The sequence below is a fragment of the Diadema antillarum genome, unplaced genomic scaffold (assembly GCF_040938485.1).
Source record: "Diadema antillarum isolate AM-2024a unplaced genomic scaffold, OU_Dant_1.0 seq00000123_RagTag, whole genome shotgun sequence".
Taxonomy (NCBI): domain Eukaryota; kingdom Metazoa; phylum Echinodermata; class Echinoidea; order Diadematoida; family Diadematidae; genus Diadema; species Diadema antillarum.
The window spans coordinates 109,418-127,536 of record NW_027271203.1 but is presented as its reverse complement, the minus strand read 5'-3'; the positions used below and the strand labels follow the sequence as shown (position 1 = coordinate 127,536).

Below are 18,119 nucleotides of genomic sequence, written 5' to 3'. Positions count from 1 at the left end.
AACCAAGCAATACATTACCGGTGCTATATCATTTTTAGGTTTGCTCTTGTTTTCGATGCGATACTAATACAAAAAAAAAAAACGGTGCAAATATTATGCAGTCTGGTGTAGTCTTCAAAGAAAAAGTAAAAAAAAAATTGCAAGAAAAACAGTGAATGATCAAAATTGTAAAGGTAGGAAATCATAAGTGTGTTGTTGTTGTTGTTTTTTTTTTTTTTTTTTTTGCAAAACAGTTCTCGAACAGTTCATGGTGAATGTGCAAATGAGTGAGCTGATGATGTCATCACCTCACAACTTTCCAGTGATCTCCCCTGATAGGAATACCACACACATACACACACACACATACATACACACACACATACACACACACATACACACACACATACACACACACACACACACACACATAATTGAAAATTCTATTTTCTGCTGTAGAAGTGTAGAAAATTAAGGTATATATTCTGGCTTCATAAGTTTAAAGCAATGATCAGTAAGATATTTTAGAATATGAGACGGGGGCAAACCCGTATGAAAAAAAAAAAAAAAACAACTGGAAATTTCAAGATTGTGTGGACAAACTACAAGGTGTATTCAATGGAGATAACATCACATGTCACACAACATTACAATTTCATGAATTCCCTAATTTAATCTGCTTTTGATCAAATGTTTAACTTTTGTGCTTACACGATTTTACTCTTTCTTATCAGACTAACTTTCAACTGATGAGAATACCACTAAAATTTGCGTTTGTCTTCTCTTTCTTACATCAAACAAAAAAAGTCTCAATTACATAATATATTATCAAAATTTGACAGGAGCCCTTTATTATGATAGAGAACTTGATAGGGGCTACAAAGGGGCCATTGGCTAAATCATCGACGCACTAACATGACTACGAGTCATGCAAATACAGTAAATATTTATTATTTAAGATGTGCAGGAATCGGAGAGTTAGTGAATGACATCACCTCAGCTAATTTGCATATTTAGTTACGCATATCGCTTTCACTATGAATCTGACTTCTGAGAGTATTTTAACTTATGGCGGCGGTGATGGGGGGGGGGAGGGGTAGGGGCGTCCAAAGAAGATAAAAACACTTTCAAAGGGTTATGCAATGAGCCAGCAGGTGCGTCGCTATGTCAGTGCATAAATATTATTGTTAGGCATACAAGCCCCCAGTGAGAAATTGGGTCTACCATAAAATCAGTACTCAAACCGAATTGGTCTGTTCAGTTTAAGAAAAAGAAGCCTCATTCAAACATGTATTTTTCAGTGATTTTCTGTAAAATAGAAAAAAAATCTGTGGGACATACATAGCAGGGAGGGGTGAAAACTGCTTGACACCAACGACCCTATAAAGAGTATAGTTTTTACTCATGACACAACTAGTCAAATACACAATTCTTCCGATGCTCGTCCACTTTTTGCAACCAGAAACTCTCAAGGCAAAGTATGGTTTTGGATCTAATTTGTCTTGGTTTAGCAAACAGCTTTACGAGAGACCACATAGCGTAAGGAGCTGTACTATCTAAAACTGAGAATTATCAAAGAATCTTGAAGTGTTTGCATGCACTACTTGCCTACTTATCAAAACACACACGAACGCTACAGAAAGCTATTGCAAAATGGCTTGTCGATGGAGGCCGATTTGTTTTTAAGGTCGAGTTTTATTTGGGGCGAGTTTTAGTCGGTATCCATATGGCGTTACGGGCCGATCACCCCGAACACGTTGTCCCCATGTTCACCCTTGTTTATGTACTGTATGTATGGACAGCACATAGACGCAGGTACTACTACTAGTAGGTTTACAGACACCGTATATAGTTGTGACAATGAACGACGGTGGATCATTTGAATCAGTCTACATGGCTGAGAATGAAGATGATGATGTGTTCACGAGTCTAGCAGCAATGCCAAGTGACCCCCCGGAAAAGAGAGACGTTTGTTCGAGATGTGGGTGAGTATAGGCCTAAAAATTCTCTCTCTGTGACCGCTCTCCGCTCCAGTCATAACTCTATTAACTTGAGTAAACAGTAGCTCTATCACTGTGTGTTGTGCGTGTACCATGTAGTCACAAGTGACAGTGATGCGTCAGTCTCGCGCCGCGCCGCCGGGCAACTCCAACCAAGCCAGGGCCCCAGGGGCAGTGCAGTTCGGGCTTCGGGTTGAAGGATTTGGGATCTCTTACGGGGTAGTATCGCCCCTAAAAGCTCCAACTTACATTAAGTACTAAAAATTGCTTCAATTTGAATACATACCGATGTAGTCCAATTGTTGACAACACTTACCTGGGAACATGTTCTGCGGAGAGCTGCGCCTGGCATATCAGTCCGGGAAACCCGCTCATGAGGACCGCCCCCGCGTACGAGGATGGTCCCTCCTCATGAGGACCTCCCCCCCCCCCCCCGCCTCATGAGGCCCCCCGGGGAACCCCTCATGAGGCCCCCCATTCACTTCTTATTCATCTCACATCTGACGTACAAATTGTCGCAACTTTGCACGGTGATTTTTTGTTACACACACATGTCCACTATCCATGATGAAAAGAAGAAAAAAATCCTGTCTGTTTTTTTTTTTCAAAAATCGAGTTTTAATCAACCGATGCAGAGCACCCATCAAAACACGGGGCGCCAGCGCGTTCGCACAATGTAAGACTGCCGCACCTAGCGGCCTGATCCGATTAAATATTTTCGATGCTTTTTTCTGCGGCTCTCACCTCTCCGTGCACGAATCAGCCTCGTGAAGCTGAAGTCTGACATCTTTTTACACAAATTTGTAACGAGAAAAATTAAATCAGTACTATTACCTGATCTTGTCCATATATTCCAAATTACTACATGTATTCCACACTGATAGAGTAGGTGGGTAGATGACATACTCCAGTTTGTTAGCAAAATAATCACTTTGTAGGTATGACGAGTTCACGTTCTTCGTCAATTCCGCCCACGATTCCGCCGTTTGGGCGCTTTTTCTGGAATCATCCCGCGACGCGACGTACGTCGCATCACATCACGCATCCAGCACATACTAAGTACCAGACTGGTATGTGCTGGATGCGTGATGTGATGCGACGTACGTCGCGTCGCGGGATGATTCCAGAGAAAGCGCCCAAACGGTAAGCGGGCGGCGGAATCGTGGGCGGAATTGACGAAGAAAGTGAACTCGTCATACCTACAAAGTGATTATTTTGCTAACAAACTGGAGTATGTCATCTACCCACCTACTCTATCAGTGTGGAATAGTAATTTGGAATATATGGACAAGATCAGGTTAGTACTGATTTAATTTTTCTCGTTACGAATTTGTGTAAAAAGATGTCAGACTTCAGCTTCACGAGGCTGATTCGTGCGCGGAGAGGTGAGAGCCGCAGAAAAAAGCATCGACAATATTTAGTCGGATCAGGCCGCTAGGTGCGGCAGTCTTGCATTGTGCGAACGCGCTGGCGCCCGTGTTTTGATGGGCGCTCTGCATCGGTTGATTAAAACTCGATTTTTGAAAAAAAAAAACAGACAGGATTTTTTCTTCTTTTCATCATGGATAGTGGACATGTGTGTTTAACAAAAAATCACCGTGCAAAGTTGCGACAATTTGTACGTCAGATGTGAGATGAATAAGAAGTGAATGGGGGGCCTCATGAGGCGGGGGGAGGTCCTCATGAGGAGGGACCATCCTCGTACGCGGGGGCGGTCCTCATGAGCGGGTTTCCCGGACTGATATCACGTAATCCCCTCCTTTAACTGCTAGACGTTTAACCGTTAATAGGAGAGCCAGAGGAGAGCCAATAAAGTCAAAAATGATAACAAGACTCCTCCGGCTCCGGACAGACAGAATATCTGTTCAGACAATGGTATGTGTTTAAAACTAGTTTAAATACATATGTAAATTTACATACGTGTACATGTAGGCCTTGACCGAAAGATCGGTCTGTATTTCAGTGTATAGATCTGTCCATCGGTGAATCCAATGTTCCGCGGAGACTGCGCCTGGCTTCACGGATCCCCTCCGTATACAGACCGAAGTCAATGATCCCGGCTCCTGTGTGGAGCATCGCGCACAGATCAAACGTTACGATAAACCAAATTTCAGACAGCTTTTTTATATTCAAACAAGTTTGACATGACATGACACATTATGCAGCAATATTTGGGGTTAATTTCTCACATTGTGCAATCGAAATACTCACAGTAACTCGGTTATACATAATGCAGAAATTTTATCCATATCGCAACATCGCCGTTCGCTAGCCGTAAGTCGCCATTTTGAATCTGTAAACCAATCACATGCGAGGTACGTGTTTCAGTAAAAAAAACACGTAGAAACTACCTCGCATGTGATTGGCTATTTAGATTCATACTGTAGAACTATGTTTCTGCAGTTTGAACGCGACAGGCTGGTTGATGTGTGTTTTACGTTGAAAATTCTACCGAAATGTTGGATTATTCATTAATCTGGTGAGTGTAGTGTATTCTTGAATAGTTGATTTCACTATACAAGCTTAAATTTGCCGACCTAGGGCCGTGAATTAGACGCAATCGAGAAGGGTGAGGTACCTCACGGCTCACCCAATTTTCTGTAGAGACAGTGGTTAAGAATATCCACACAGCAATGGTACTGGTACCTTCCATCTGTCTACGGAGGACAGCGTTAATGGCAAAATATAAAAGAGTCCTCCGGACAGACGGATCTTTCTGTCTATGGTAGGCTTAGCTCCCTAGCCTAGCCTACAATGTACTACTATTTACGTACAAACAAAGGCATTGTTTTTGTATTAATTAAAACACTTCCTTTACACTAGAAAAGCACTCAGAGAGTGCAGACCTCTGCCAACAGATTCAATTATAGCAGCTGATCTTGTTCTTCCATAGAAATTTAGGATTTTCACCGTATCATGCATGCTGAAAAGAGCCCACTTTCCCCATGTACTTGTAGAAGCCTTTGTTACATCATCAATCCTAAAAAATGTGCAGCTTGAACTCCCAAGTTTGTTGACCCTTCCTGCTAAAATATTAAAAATCCTTCATAAAATCCATAAAAATTCCTGCATTACTACCAAAATTTAATTGTCTGTTCCTTGTGTCGTTCTCAACATTTCCTGCAAGTTTCATGCAAATCAGTTCACTGCTTTTTGACTGGAGTTATTTTGCACATGGACAAACCAACAAACCAACGCCAATGAAAACATACAGTGTATCCTCCTCCCTTGGCGGAGGTAATTACAAATACAATCGAGGCAGTCCAAAGTTGCTCTCACATCCGTTCCAACTGTACAACTGTATGTGGACATCATGCAATTTGTTGATCCAACCTGATGGACTGACCCTTATGTTACATATACATTGTACTGTACTTTTTAGGCTTAATGTAACAAAGAGAGACTTTAAAATTTAGTTTGTCTCATTGTAGTGCAGATGATATTGTAGACTGCATACTAAAGAGAGTCATAGAACTGTATACAGTATAATACTAGACAAACATATTAGGCTAACTTGAAGTTCTTTCTAGAAATAGACATTTTCTAATGTCATAAGGTAGGCCCCTACCTACATGCATGTACAAGGTGAATGGAATTACTATGTGAAGACTTTTAATGAAATGATAATTTGTGCCATTGTCACACAATCACAGGCGACCGGTGAGTGTTGGGCTATGCAAGTACTTTCCTAAGGAGCGGCTCAACATATCTTCCACTGTGTACATCATCCAGCACCCTAACGAGGAAAAACGTGTTCTGCGTACTGCTCCCATCCTCACCGCGTGTCTTCCCATAGGCAAGTGCCATATCATCAGAGGAAAGAGATTTTCTGAGAAAGGGTGAGTTTTTCAGTCGACTGGTACTTCTTTCTATGGTGGCCTAAAAGGGAAAAGTAGTAACCCAAATGAAAGTAAATATAAAAATTCATTTTGAATTTTAGCTACCTCATCAGGCCACCAATAGATAGCCCTTTAGGAAATTTTTGGCCTGACATCAATTGTAATTATCCCTGGGCTACCAGGCCACCACTAATGTCAAGCCCTGGGTTTGAATGCTTTTTAATTTAGTAAATTTGGGTGCTGAAAGATAGCCACTGAAGGAGGGTGTAACAAAGAAGCAAAGCCAGCACGTTTTCATCTGAAGTTTTTGCATGAAAATATGTTTGATTTGTCATTGTTGATACAATTGTACTTTAAATAATGATTTTAGTGTGTTTTATGATGAGAAGTGACAAAATTACAGATTTATGTACAAGCCTTTATAGCTAAAAAAAAAAGCATGCTGCAATGTCAGGTTTCTACAGAAAAGCAAAATGTAGGTTCATGATACCATGACAGACATCACATATTATATGGTATAATACTATTGTTATTATTACACGTAAGTGAAAAAAAATATCAAAACATTATTTGCGTTCCATATTTCTTTTGTGTTTATTCATTCATTGTTTTTATTCCAGCCACCCTGATCTGGCTAAGGTGTGTTCCAGTCCAAACACGTTAGTCTTGTTTCCGGGACCGGAAGCATTGGACATTGGAGACGTACCAGTCCCATCCACAAGTAGCAATGGCTTAACGCAAGGCTATAATATCATCATTATGGATGGCACATGGCATCAAGCAACAAGCATCTACAAGTCAAATAAGATCTTCCATGTTCCTCAACAAGTAAGCACATCAATTTATGGTGTTTTAATAATTGATGATTTTTTTTTTATGCATAAAGCAGTACTGTAACGTGCACCAAGATGCACTCTTTGAAGTCAATGGGACAGCCATTGACTACATTGTAGATAAACGGTATAGAATGAAATTCGATCTTCAAACATATTTCTCAGCCATACTGGTATTCTGTCCAGGCACAGGTTTTGCAAAACTTACTGTCTGTTTTGTTCACTTCATTGCATATTGTGAGTCCTTCTTCACATCTTGTCTTCATGAGAATCAGAGACTCCAACCCAAAGCACCTTCTGATCTGGAGATTCTCCCGCTTGAAACCCCTAGTAAACGGGAGACTCCAAATTGATGTGTGCGAAGCGCGAAGTTCCTAGGGTTCTAGATGCTCTCTGGTGCTATCTAAGGCTTATTTTTTTTCAACATACGATAGCAATAAGTAAGAAATCCTTTTCAACGGGAGACACAGAGACAGGGCGGGAGAAATTAAATCTCAAGCGGGAGAACGGGAGATTTTGCAAAAATGGGTTTTCGGCGGGAGATCTCCCGTCGAAAACGGGAGAGTTGGAGTCTCTGGAGAATACAAGTCAGGCAGAATGCAACGTAATGTAGGCCCTATCGTGGGAATGATCCCTATAGGGCTAAGAGACGGCCTTAATCTCAACAAAGTTAAATTCACAAGTCTGTTTAGCAATTGGTTTACTTTAGTAGCAATGTAAATGACTTGTTTTATGCAGATAACAGTTGTTCATGTGATTGTCTACTTTGACATGCAGGTAGAAATGTATATGGAAAGATTACTATAGTTTCTGCTGCTTGCTGGGCTTTGTACCAGGAAGAAAAATGACATGGTCAGTCACCTTGTCAAAACATATAGGTTATGTTGACTAAGCCAAGTGTGCAGAAATCATCTAAAAAGAGTAATAGAATCTCAACTTGTTTACATGAATACCTTGACCTGCTGGGTCTCAGAGGCAGGACCTACAATATGTAAATCTTACAAAAAGGAATGAAATATTATTGAACATTCTTTTCCCTGACGTTTCAAGTTTCAAGTGCCAAGTTTTCATCAAGTGTTTGTGTCTTGATACATGTAGGTTTAGTGAGGAAACCAAAGCCCAAATGGTTTGAGTGAAGGCAGCAATATTGGCAGACCACATCAGGAGAGGTTTGAGGAAAATCGGACAATCCATACAAAAGTTATGATTTGATAAAGTTTCAGTGCCAGCATCACTGGATGAAAATACTGGATAAAAATACTTCTACCGGGTACTACAGTTTGTGATGTCATTTTGGACAACAATATGAAGAAAAATGTATGAAAGGAGAATTCCACAAAATTTCATTCTTCATGAAAAGTACACATTCTATCAACTTGTTATTGACATACACAAGTTATGTTCCCCATGCCTTCTGAAAGAGGTAAGTAACTTGTCATGTCATAATGCCAGAAAAGTGAAAATATGTTGAATTTTCTTTATATTTTGTTTATGTTTATGTCCATTTCATGCCATGAAGTAGTCTCCTTATCCAGTGATGATAGCACCAAAACTTCAAAATTCATAACTTTCAAATTGATTGTCTGATTTTCTGAATGTGTTGTAAAATTGCTGCTTACGTCCAATCCACATTTATATTTGGGCTTTGGTGTCCTGTAAAGAAACATACTTGAGTGTAAACCAGGTACGGCTGGCCAAGGCAGGTATCACTTAGTCCCAGGATAAGCTACACAAATGCAAAATCTTATTACAAGCCATCACAAGGAAAACAGAGATATGACACTTTTCTGATATTCTTCATTATGTTTATACATCTATGCAGGGCTTTTTGCTGTCTAGACACAGACATGTGATTGTAGCTGTTTGTGGAAATGTCGAGGGAACTCAAACATATGCCTAGATATGAGCCAAACTCCTTCCAAGCATGATTTCCTGCTTTCATTGCCATGTTACCCCTGTTTTATCCTCATAGCATTGGTTCCCCTTTGAATCTCGCATCGTATTTAAGTTATTACTATTTGTTTTTCGTTGCATACTTTGTGCATGGATCTGCCCCAGAGTACAATGTTATATTGCTGACATTTTATAATCCTCCCAGATGTTAAAGGTCATCCAATTGTAGATAGCTTGTTGTTCCATAAACGAAGAAATCATGGGGGGGGGGGGGATCTGTCCTTTGCACATGCTGGACCTTACCTGTGGAACCAGTTGCCTCAAGCTATCCATTACATTTCGAATGTTGACTCCTTTGAAGTTGCCCTCAAGACTCATTTGTTCGTAACCGTTTTCCAGTAGAATTGTATATTATGAATTTTTTTTTCATCATCATTATTGTGTCATTCATTTTCATGTGCATGTTTGTGTTTTGATTTTTGTACTTCATAACTCATTTTTTCTACTGCGCCTTGAGCACGTCAGTTATGTGGAATTGGCGCATTATGAGTACCCTGTGTTATTATTATTATTATTATGCTCTGTACATTGTTAAATGTCCTAATCTATGGCAAATTCAAATGCCAGGTATGGGTGTATAAAATTAAGGTCATATTGCAAGCATAAGATAATATCTGTATATATTCAGGTCCCCAACTATTGACAGCAAGTTTACAATGGTTAGTGTTTGTTTGACACAATCAATTAAAAGCATTAAAATGTTCAGCATTCTATGCATGCTTTGGTCCATCTTTTTTCTTTTGTACAACAGGTGCAATTCCAAAATGCTGGTTGCAGTGAGTATACGATACGTACACAGCCGACCGATTCATCCGTCTCTACTGTGGAATCAGCAGCCATTGCCTTGTCAGTGTTGGAGAGAAATCCTGCTATTAAGGAAGTAAGTGCATTACTGCGTAGGTATCCAGTTTCTATCTATTCATCCCCACTTTCATCGAATCTTCAGTATCCCATCAGATCTTACATGTACAGGTCTTTTACTACCAGTCCCCACCCACTCTCCCCCCCCCCCCCAATCCTTGACTGGCCTCCTCCTCCTACTTGTACCCCTCCCGCTACCAGTCTCCACCCACACAACTTTCCTGAAAGTCCCCCTTCTATAGGACAGGGCAGAGGGCACTACTGGGCAACCAGTTCGTGGCCAAAAAGTGGCAAGATTTCTCAACAGTCTCCCAAAACCCCTAGAAAAGTTGTATCGGTGAATATGCTCTTGAGATCCTTCAGCACTGAGTTTTCAGCTACCTTTGTAGCAATATTTTAGTGGTTTCTATTGGATTTTCTCTCCTCTTGTACATAAGTAATTATATCTCACTTGTATCTTGACTGTAGTAGCAGATTTGAGATAATTCAAAACTGGGGTCAAAAGGGGCCTGGGCTTTCGATCCTTGCAGAATCTTTGTCAGAGGCAAAATGACAAACAGGCAGGGAAAGCAAACACATCGAAAGAAGCCACAAGTCTTATTCTGTGAATTTTCTGTTAACAAGATATCTGATTAGTCCAGTCTCTGAGCTTTAATTTGATATATAATTTATGAAAAAGACATGCTTTACATCCAGAGATATTTCAAATCGAATGTGGTGAATATGGGAATTTCATGACAACAAAATATGGAGAAAATTGCTATCAAAGTTCACTTTCGGTTTCTTTTTTGTTCCAAGATTGTCCGCTGTACAGGATGGAAATTACTGCGTACATAAACTTCTTAGCAGTGATACAAATTCGTTGAACCATTACCAGTATTTATGAAAATTCACACAATGCATCACAATCCATATGACTCCATACACATAAAATTTCAGAAAGACTGAAGCTGGATTTCTGTCTTAATTAGCATTAGAAAAAAGGGGCTTCACAAGCAATTTATGGCTTGCGAGTAAGGGACTCAATCTCCAGGGAAGGGTACGACGCGGGATACAACAGAGGTTGCATTCGTTTGAAAAGCACAAAAGCTGCACCATTCAGAACTATTGGCCAGGCGAGGGGGGCGCACCTGTCAATCAACAATAAGGACCACAGCCGATTATCAGGGATTACATCAGGTTAGGCAACAGAGTTGTCTCATCAATAGAAACAATAACACGCGGAGTTTATGATCGATCATGCTTTGTAGCATGCACTTGGGCAATGAATGACTTCAGTGAAGTATGTCATCACCAGCCAATCAGCTTCGGGCAGATGCTAGGAGGCGGAGTTTCTGAAATCGTCGTACAAAGACCTTGCCTAAGCTGCGCAGCAAAAATTGACAAGCCGGAAAAAATGCCTATAAATAATTGAATATTTCACACTTTTCTGGTAAGTATGACACCTTGAAATTTGAGCTAGTGGTAGACAAAACCCTATATTTTCCAATGAGCCAAAAATCAAAATTTAATTTTTTTTTTTTTTGGTACCTCAAAAAAAAAAGATCTGATTTTTCTTGGTTGTGCTGCCAGCGACTTGTGGCTACTTTTGACGTGATAAGGACTACACACAACAAAAGCATCAGGGAAGAGCTAGGGACACAGAACAAAGAAAACAAAAAGGATGGGTTGGAAGTCATGGGCAAGGAGCCCAGCAAGTATAAAGGGAGGGGGATTAAAGCAGGAGAGTGGACAGACACAAGGCAAAGGAGGGTCAGTGATGATCCCAAGGATAAAAGGGGGCAACCTGTGAGTGTGAAGGATAAGGATGAATAGGGAGGCAACATCAAATGAAAAAAGGAACAACAGAGGGATAAAGAATAGGAAAAGAGTGAAATACATGTAGCAACAGCATGGGGGGGTGGTTGAAAGCTGAACAAGCACCGAGCCCTAACCTGGTGTACCTAGAAGAGGCAACAAAAAGAAAGTGAGAGTCAACCGACAAATGCAAGTTACCAAACCCATCAAAGTATATATAAAATGATAACAATAATGATAATAATTAGAGTTCAAAACTACTGGATTTGTTGACAGAGTACTGATTGGATGACCAGTTAGGCCCTTGTATGAGCTGTTTTTAGAGATTACCAAGCTTTTAGTGATAGCCTGCTGTCTTTACGGACCATTTACTGTAAAACATGATATATTCGCGGCACGAAATTTTCGCGAATTGGCGCCGACGGCCTTTTTCGTGGCAAGAAATTTTCGCGAATTGCCTCTTGCGTTCAGTGCATACAGTGTAGATAAGAAATTTTGCGTGCATTTAATTTCGCGAATCTTGCCGCTCGCGAAATTCGCGAAATTAAAATGCACGCGAACATTTCTCGTTTTACAGTAGTCTGTCTTGAACCAGTTCAAAATATGATCAAGACCATGCCAATCATATTACTTATGGGGAGATAACTGAGAATTCATAGAATATCTAGGAGATCAAAATGTGCAGTCACACTATGCAAAACTGTCGTGCACATAGTTTGCTTCCCGATAACTTCCAGAAATTTCAGCATACGGTCACACTACAGACAAAATTGGCACTCATAAGTTTCAGTATTAAATAGGAATCTACTCATACTTTTGGTCTCTCACAAGAAAAAAATGTGAACGTGCAAGAGCTTACAAAAAAATGTACAATGTGTGTAAACGACGTGAACGGATCTATTATGGCATCCCAAACATCTTGAAGTTTCAGCCGCGTGCATTCACACTACACAAAACTATGAGTAGTTCCGTGAGAAGTAAGAAAAGAAACTTCTCAATTGCATTCAGGAAGTTTTGCGGGAAGATTCATTGATACAATTGTAGCTTCTCAAGAAGTTTGGGGTCACACTGCCCAAACTAAGTGTAGCAAAATACCGGGGTAGTGAAGTGGAGTGTGACCGTGTGTTATTTAGTGCTCAATGGAAGACCATTGAAAGATCTGGCAAATTGTTTGGACACTCGATGGTTGTTTGACAGTTGTGTGAATACATAGGAGGTATAAACTGTATCTTTTCTGACGCTATTCTTCATGCATGTGTTATTAGCCCTTCGATACTCTTCCCCATGTGGACATTCGCCCCATGTTATGGTATACTGGTAACTAGCCCATAAATTGTGTTTAGCCAGTTTCCCCCTTGCATTCATCAACTGATCCCACCCACATACAGACTATAGTACCAGGACTTCCAAATCTCCCTGATCTCACAGGAAGTTTCTTGAAAACGGAACATTTTGGCCTGAGTTCACGAAGGTGGTACAAATGAAACCATGGTTTAAACCATGGAGCGCCAAGTGTTGCATGGAATATTTCGTTACGATATCAGTCATTTTGTTGATGAAATGATTATTTTGTAACGAAATGACAACATTTTGTAACTAAATGAACAATCCGTTCACAAAATGATATCGTTAACGAAACGGTCATTTTGTCAATGAAATGACCGATTTTGTAACGAAATATTCCATGCGACACTTGCCGCTCCATGGTTTTTGTCCTTGGTTTAAACCATGGTTTCATTTGTACCACCTTCGTGAATTCGGGCCTTCATGTTTGGTAAGAGATTGCCAAATGCACTTTAAGTGCCTCCCTTACTTAGCAATGATTATCTCTTCTTGAGATGCATTTAACAAAGAGTATGAAATCAGCTTAGATAAAATATGTAGTGAACATTTTCATCCAACTGTATTGAAATGGGACAAAATGAACAAACAAACAAAAACAACTACAGCAAACTTACAGAGTCATCTGTCATCTTTTCTTTAATGCATCGATCTTTAGGTGCTTGCCCAACCACTCCGTGCATTGTGCCAGTACCAGTTGAACCATGGGGCTGTCAAGCATCATAGCAAGGAATTCCTCAAGGATCACCCAGAACTTCCGCAATGTAAGCCTTGCTCATATTTTGCTTTAATAGTATCCTCATGAATGTTTGTTTTAGATTTTTTGTTCCGAAGCATACTGGATAATCATATTCCCAGACTCTTGACTAGACATAGCTCATAAGCTTTGAACATGTTATGAAATGAGTAGTAGGAAACCAAAATTGATAAAATATTACAGTAACAGCGTAAGGAAAAGAAAAGAGATTCTTTGGCAGCACCAACCTCCCCTGACCTTACTCCCTGACTGGAATCCACAAATCAGGCTACAGGTATATGTAGCTACCATTTAGATGTGGATCTCATCATCGGATCAGGGTAGAGTACAAGGAATAGCTGCTATTGAAAATGTTTTTGAGATCTTCAAGTGCTTATCCATACATGCCACTCATTAAAAAAGAAAAAAAAAAGGAAAAAGGAAATCAAGAAGTATTGTAGATTTTTGTAAATGAAATGGGAATGTCCCACACCCAATTTATATGATAGCTAATAATGAAAATGTTAGTAAAGCTCAGTTTATGACACAGTTATTGTTTGACATCATGATTTTAGAATTTGCTGAAACTCGATGAGATTGGTATGATCAGCATTCTTTTTGATGAATGGTTCAAGCACTTCAGTGATTTGGTACAGTGCACTTCCGTTATAATGAACACGGTTATAACGAAATTCCAGTTACAATGAAGTAAAAATATAGGCCGCAAGATTATCCACTCTATTTTGTTGTTTATTTGTTCGATTATAACAAAATTTTGATATAACAAAAGAAAATTGCCGATCCCGAGGACTTCGTTATAATGGGAGTCCACTGTATGAAAGGAGGTGGTGATTTTTTTTTTTTTTTTGAAAGGAGAAACAATGAAAAAATGTAGCAGCTGTACTTACATCAAGCACAGACATGTAAAGCACTAGAGGTGACTTTAAGATATTTTCATGGTTGAATGCAAATGCATGATGTCAGTGTGCAATATAACTTGGGCCACACTGACAACACAAAGGTCTGTAAACCTCCTACATGTTTGAGATTTATTTCACTGAATGATCAGGTTGAATATATGTTCTGCTGAGATGAGGTTCTTGAATAAACCAATACCTTCTTTATAAAGAAACCATGAAATTAATGGACAGTCTTTAATCACATCAAATGTATTTTCCTCTACAGATAGGATCTTCAAATCGAAAACCAGGACAGAGCCCACATGACAGAGAAACAGACTCTGCCACGTCAAACTTGATGAGAATTTGCTGACAGCAAAGCTTAGGGGTGGGACTGTGCCCCAATGTCACAGGTGATGTGTGCACTAAGATGGCCAGAACAAGCTCGTGGACTGATCCAAGTGGTGATATACACAGGCTGAGGACAACACTGCTTTATGATTCTTGAATGAGGCTTTTATGGATTTGTGAGACTAGTCATAGCTGTTTTCCCCCCCAAAAAAACAAAAACAAACAAACAAACAAACAAACAAACAAACAAACAAACAAACAAACAAACAAACAAACAAAAACAAACAAACACAGTCATACAAATTTAACTAACTTTTATTGGATGTGATGAGTACTGCATTCTTTTTCTTCTAATCCACATCAAGTGTAGTGTGACATATGTGCAAAGGTCACTTGTCCGTTCCCATTTATTGTATATTAACGGTAATTGTGTAAAGGTGAGAAAGATGTTATTGAAGTGATAATGTGTGGGGCTTTTCCCAATCTCAAGACCAAGTTTCATTACATGTTCCGAAAGAAACTGGGAGATTTTAACTAGTTTATGTACAATTCATATCAGACCTTGGTGGCTTTGTTCCTGCAAAAACTTCTAATCATTATAAATAAGTTGATTAATTAATTTTTATAGAAAATACTCGGTAACCCTCCACAACTTTATACCCACTACCTGTTGACTTTTTATCACGGCAATTGTGTTATAAATCAAGACAAGAAGTTATACTAAATACAAATTTTTATATTTTTAGTCTAACATTGAACAAAAATTTTTCTAGAAAGGCTGCAAAATGGGTCAATTTCCCCTCACTCATGGCCTCAGAATTCGTCTAGAATTCAGCCACTTACTTGATGACATCACATGTTGAATGACACATTCCCTGGCGTAAACGCACCGGCTATTTGCATATGAGTTTGCGTGCATTGTCAGTCAAGGTGAATGAAGTTTAAGCGATCTTATACTTTTATTGAAGCAAAATGGTCTTAGATAATTTCGACACCAGTTTTGAATTCGATGAGGATGAAGATAAGAGTAATCTTTGTTGAAAGGGGATTTGAAAAACGGTGTGCTAGCAGCAGAAGTACATTGTAAGCGGTGGTGACACACCCCAGCTAAGCTAAGGTATCAGCATTAGCCTGCTCCCCGGTAGGCCGGGGTTGATGTGGGACAGCTGGACAAACGGGCGATTATTAGGGCCTACTTTTGTATATCCATCTAGACAGCTCAAATGAAGGAGAACAAAATTACATCAAAATCACAGGATGTACTTGAATTACTTGTGCATTACAAATGTAAGTAATTACTTAATTTATTCCAATTACTCACATGAATTGAATGAAATCATTTGAAGGAAAGCACCGCTCAATTAAAACTCTGTCTTCTCAACGGATAGCAGCGTACTTACTCTGCCTGCATGATCTAACATGTTAGAACTGAAGTTGGCTGTAATGTTAGACCTGTTGTACTGACAGTGTGAGTGATACCAAAGATCCTAAACCGTGATTCCACCACTCTTGGTTGGCATACAGAATTCATTGGTCATCTTCTCAAATAGGATTCTAGAGGGATCTGTCTCTTCTCATTGGGCTTCTTATCTAACGATAGTAGGCCTAGTAGTGATAGTACTAACGTTTATAGTAAACATGGTCATTCCCAACCGAGGAGGCCCAGCTAGCTAGTAACAATAGAGACAATCTTCTCTTATTTTTTTGCCATGCAGAACTGACTCGCCAAAATGCCCTAAAGAGGGCATTTTATCCTCACTGAATCAGATTTAGTTGAACATCTAAGCCTACCTAATTGATGTTTGACTTACTGATTTTATGAATTGTTCGGAAAAAGTGTTGTTGTTATACCCCCGCCAAACGAAGTTTGAAGGGGGTATATAGGAATCAGCGGACGGTCGGTCGGGCGGTCGGTCGGGCGGTCGGGCGGTCGGGCGGTCGGTCGGGCGGTCGGTCCGTTGCAAATCTTGCGTCGCGAACTACTTCCTCAGTTTTCAACCGATTCCCATAAAACTTGGCACAGATGTGTGCCTTGGGTTGTAGATGTGCAAGACGTATTTTTTGACAGTACCCAAAAGTACGTTGCCATGGTAACGGCATAATATGGGCAAAAATGGGTACAAATCTTGCGTCGCGAACTACTTCCTCAGTTTTCAACCGATTCCCATAAAACTTGGCACAGATGTGTGCCTTGGGTTGTAGATGTGCAAGACGTATTTTTTGACAGTACCCAAAAGTACGTTACCATGGTAACGGCATATTATGGGCAAAAATGGGTACAAATCTTGCGTCGCGAACTACTTCCTCAGTTTTCTACCGATTCCCATAAAACTTGGCACAGATGTGTGCCTTGGGTTGTAGATGTGCAAGACGTATTTTTTGACAGTACCCAAAAGTACGTTGCCATGGTAACGGCATATTATGGGCAAAAATGGGTACAAATCTTGCGTCGCGAACTCCTCCCACAGTTTTTGATCAATTTTTATGAAATTAGGTACAGATGTTCATCTGAATATGTTAATGTGCAAGACACATATTTCCGCAGTGGCAAAAAGTGCGTTGCCATGGTAACGGCATGTTATTGGTAAAATATAGGGCAAAATGCTTCATGGCAAAACTGCTTCATCAGTGTTCTTCCAATTCTCATGGAATTCATATTGAATGTATGTCTTAGGATATAGGTCAGCATGACACATTTCTTGACAATGACAAAAAGTATGTTGCCATGGTAACAGCTCACATATTATGAGCCAAAATGATGGAAAATTTTGTGTTGCAAACTACTTCCTCAGTTTTTGCCCAATTTCCATGAAACTTGGTAAAGACGTGTGCCTTTGGTTGTAGATGTGCAAGACGCATTTTTCGACAGTACCCAAAAGTACGTTGCCATGGTAACGGCATATTAATGGCAGAAGATCAAGGAAAGATCTTGCGGATTTAACTACTTCCTCAGTTTTTTGACCAAAGCTTATCAAATGTTGTTTTGACCAAAGCTTATTAAATGTTGTTTGACGGGGGTATAACCAGTCGCTGTAGCGACATTTCTAGTTTTTTTCTTGCACAGATCTCACAGCTGCCTTCCAAAACAGCACCATTCAAACCTCCGGCGCCTGCTCCTTAAATGAATAGCAGTTATGAGGAACATCTACAGAGGTTTGAGAAATTCAGGAGTCAAGTAAAAAAATAACGATTATTTAATCAGAAAGAGTAAAAAATAGTGGTACCTAAAGAAATTTGTTCCATTACTTAAAAAAGCCAAAAAAAAAAAATTATTGTGGAATCATTAAATTTCAGGTGCATGTAATAAAATTGGACAATTTGAGATTCATGTTTGCGTTACAAATAATCTGAAATAACTCGGTAAATATTTTGGAGAACATGTAATTTCTCCTCGTCAATCCTCGGGGTGATGTTCCTGATAGCCGTCATGCTGGTGTCGGGTGACAGCTCATCTCATCCCCTTCCTAGGTTCCTCCTACTTCCCAAGTTCCTTCTCCTCCACCCCAATTGCTCCTCCCCTAAGTGCTTCT

The 18,119-nt window shown here is 39.8% G+C and overlaps 1 protein-coding gene across 1 annotated transcript; it reads left to right on the top strand.

Annotated features, from left to right (window-relative positions):
- The first annotated feature begins 1,828 nt into the window (after positions 1-1,828).
- Positions 1,829-14,683, top strand: LOC139727220 (tRNA-uridine aminocarboxypropyltransferase 2-like). Its single transcript, XM_071638177.1, has 6 exons — positions 1,829-1,964; positions 5,633-5,818; positions 6,439-6,646; positions 9,356-9,484; positions 13,262-13,367; positions 14,525-14,683. The coding sequence occupies exons 1-6, from the start codon at positions 1,840-1,842 to the stop codon at positions 14,563-14,565; spliced, it is 795 nt and encodes a 264-aa protein (XP_071494278.1). The 5' UTR covers positions 1,829-1,839; the 3' UTR covers positions 14,566-14,683.
- The last annotated feature ends 3,436 nt before the right edge of the window (positions 14,684-18,119 follow it).

Coding starts and splice junctions, on each gene's coding strand:
- LOC139727220 (XM_071638177.1), top strand. CDS start 1,840: ATGAACGACGGTGGATCATTTGAATCAGTCTACATGGCTGAGAATGAA. Junction 9,485..13,261: donor GAAATCCTGCTATTAAGGAA/GTAAGTGCATTA, acceptor ATCGATCTTTAG/GTGCTTGCCCAACCACTCCG. Junction 13,368..14,524: donor TCACCCAGAACTTCCGCAAT/GTAAGCCTTGCT, acceptor TTTCCTCTACAG/ATAGGATCTTCAAATCGAAA.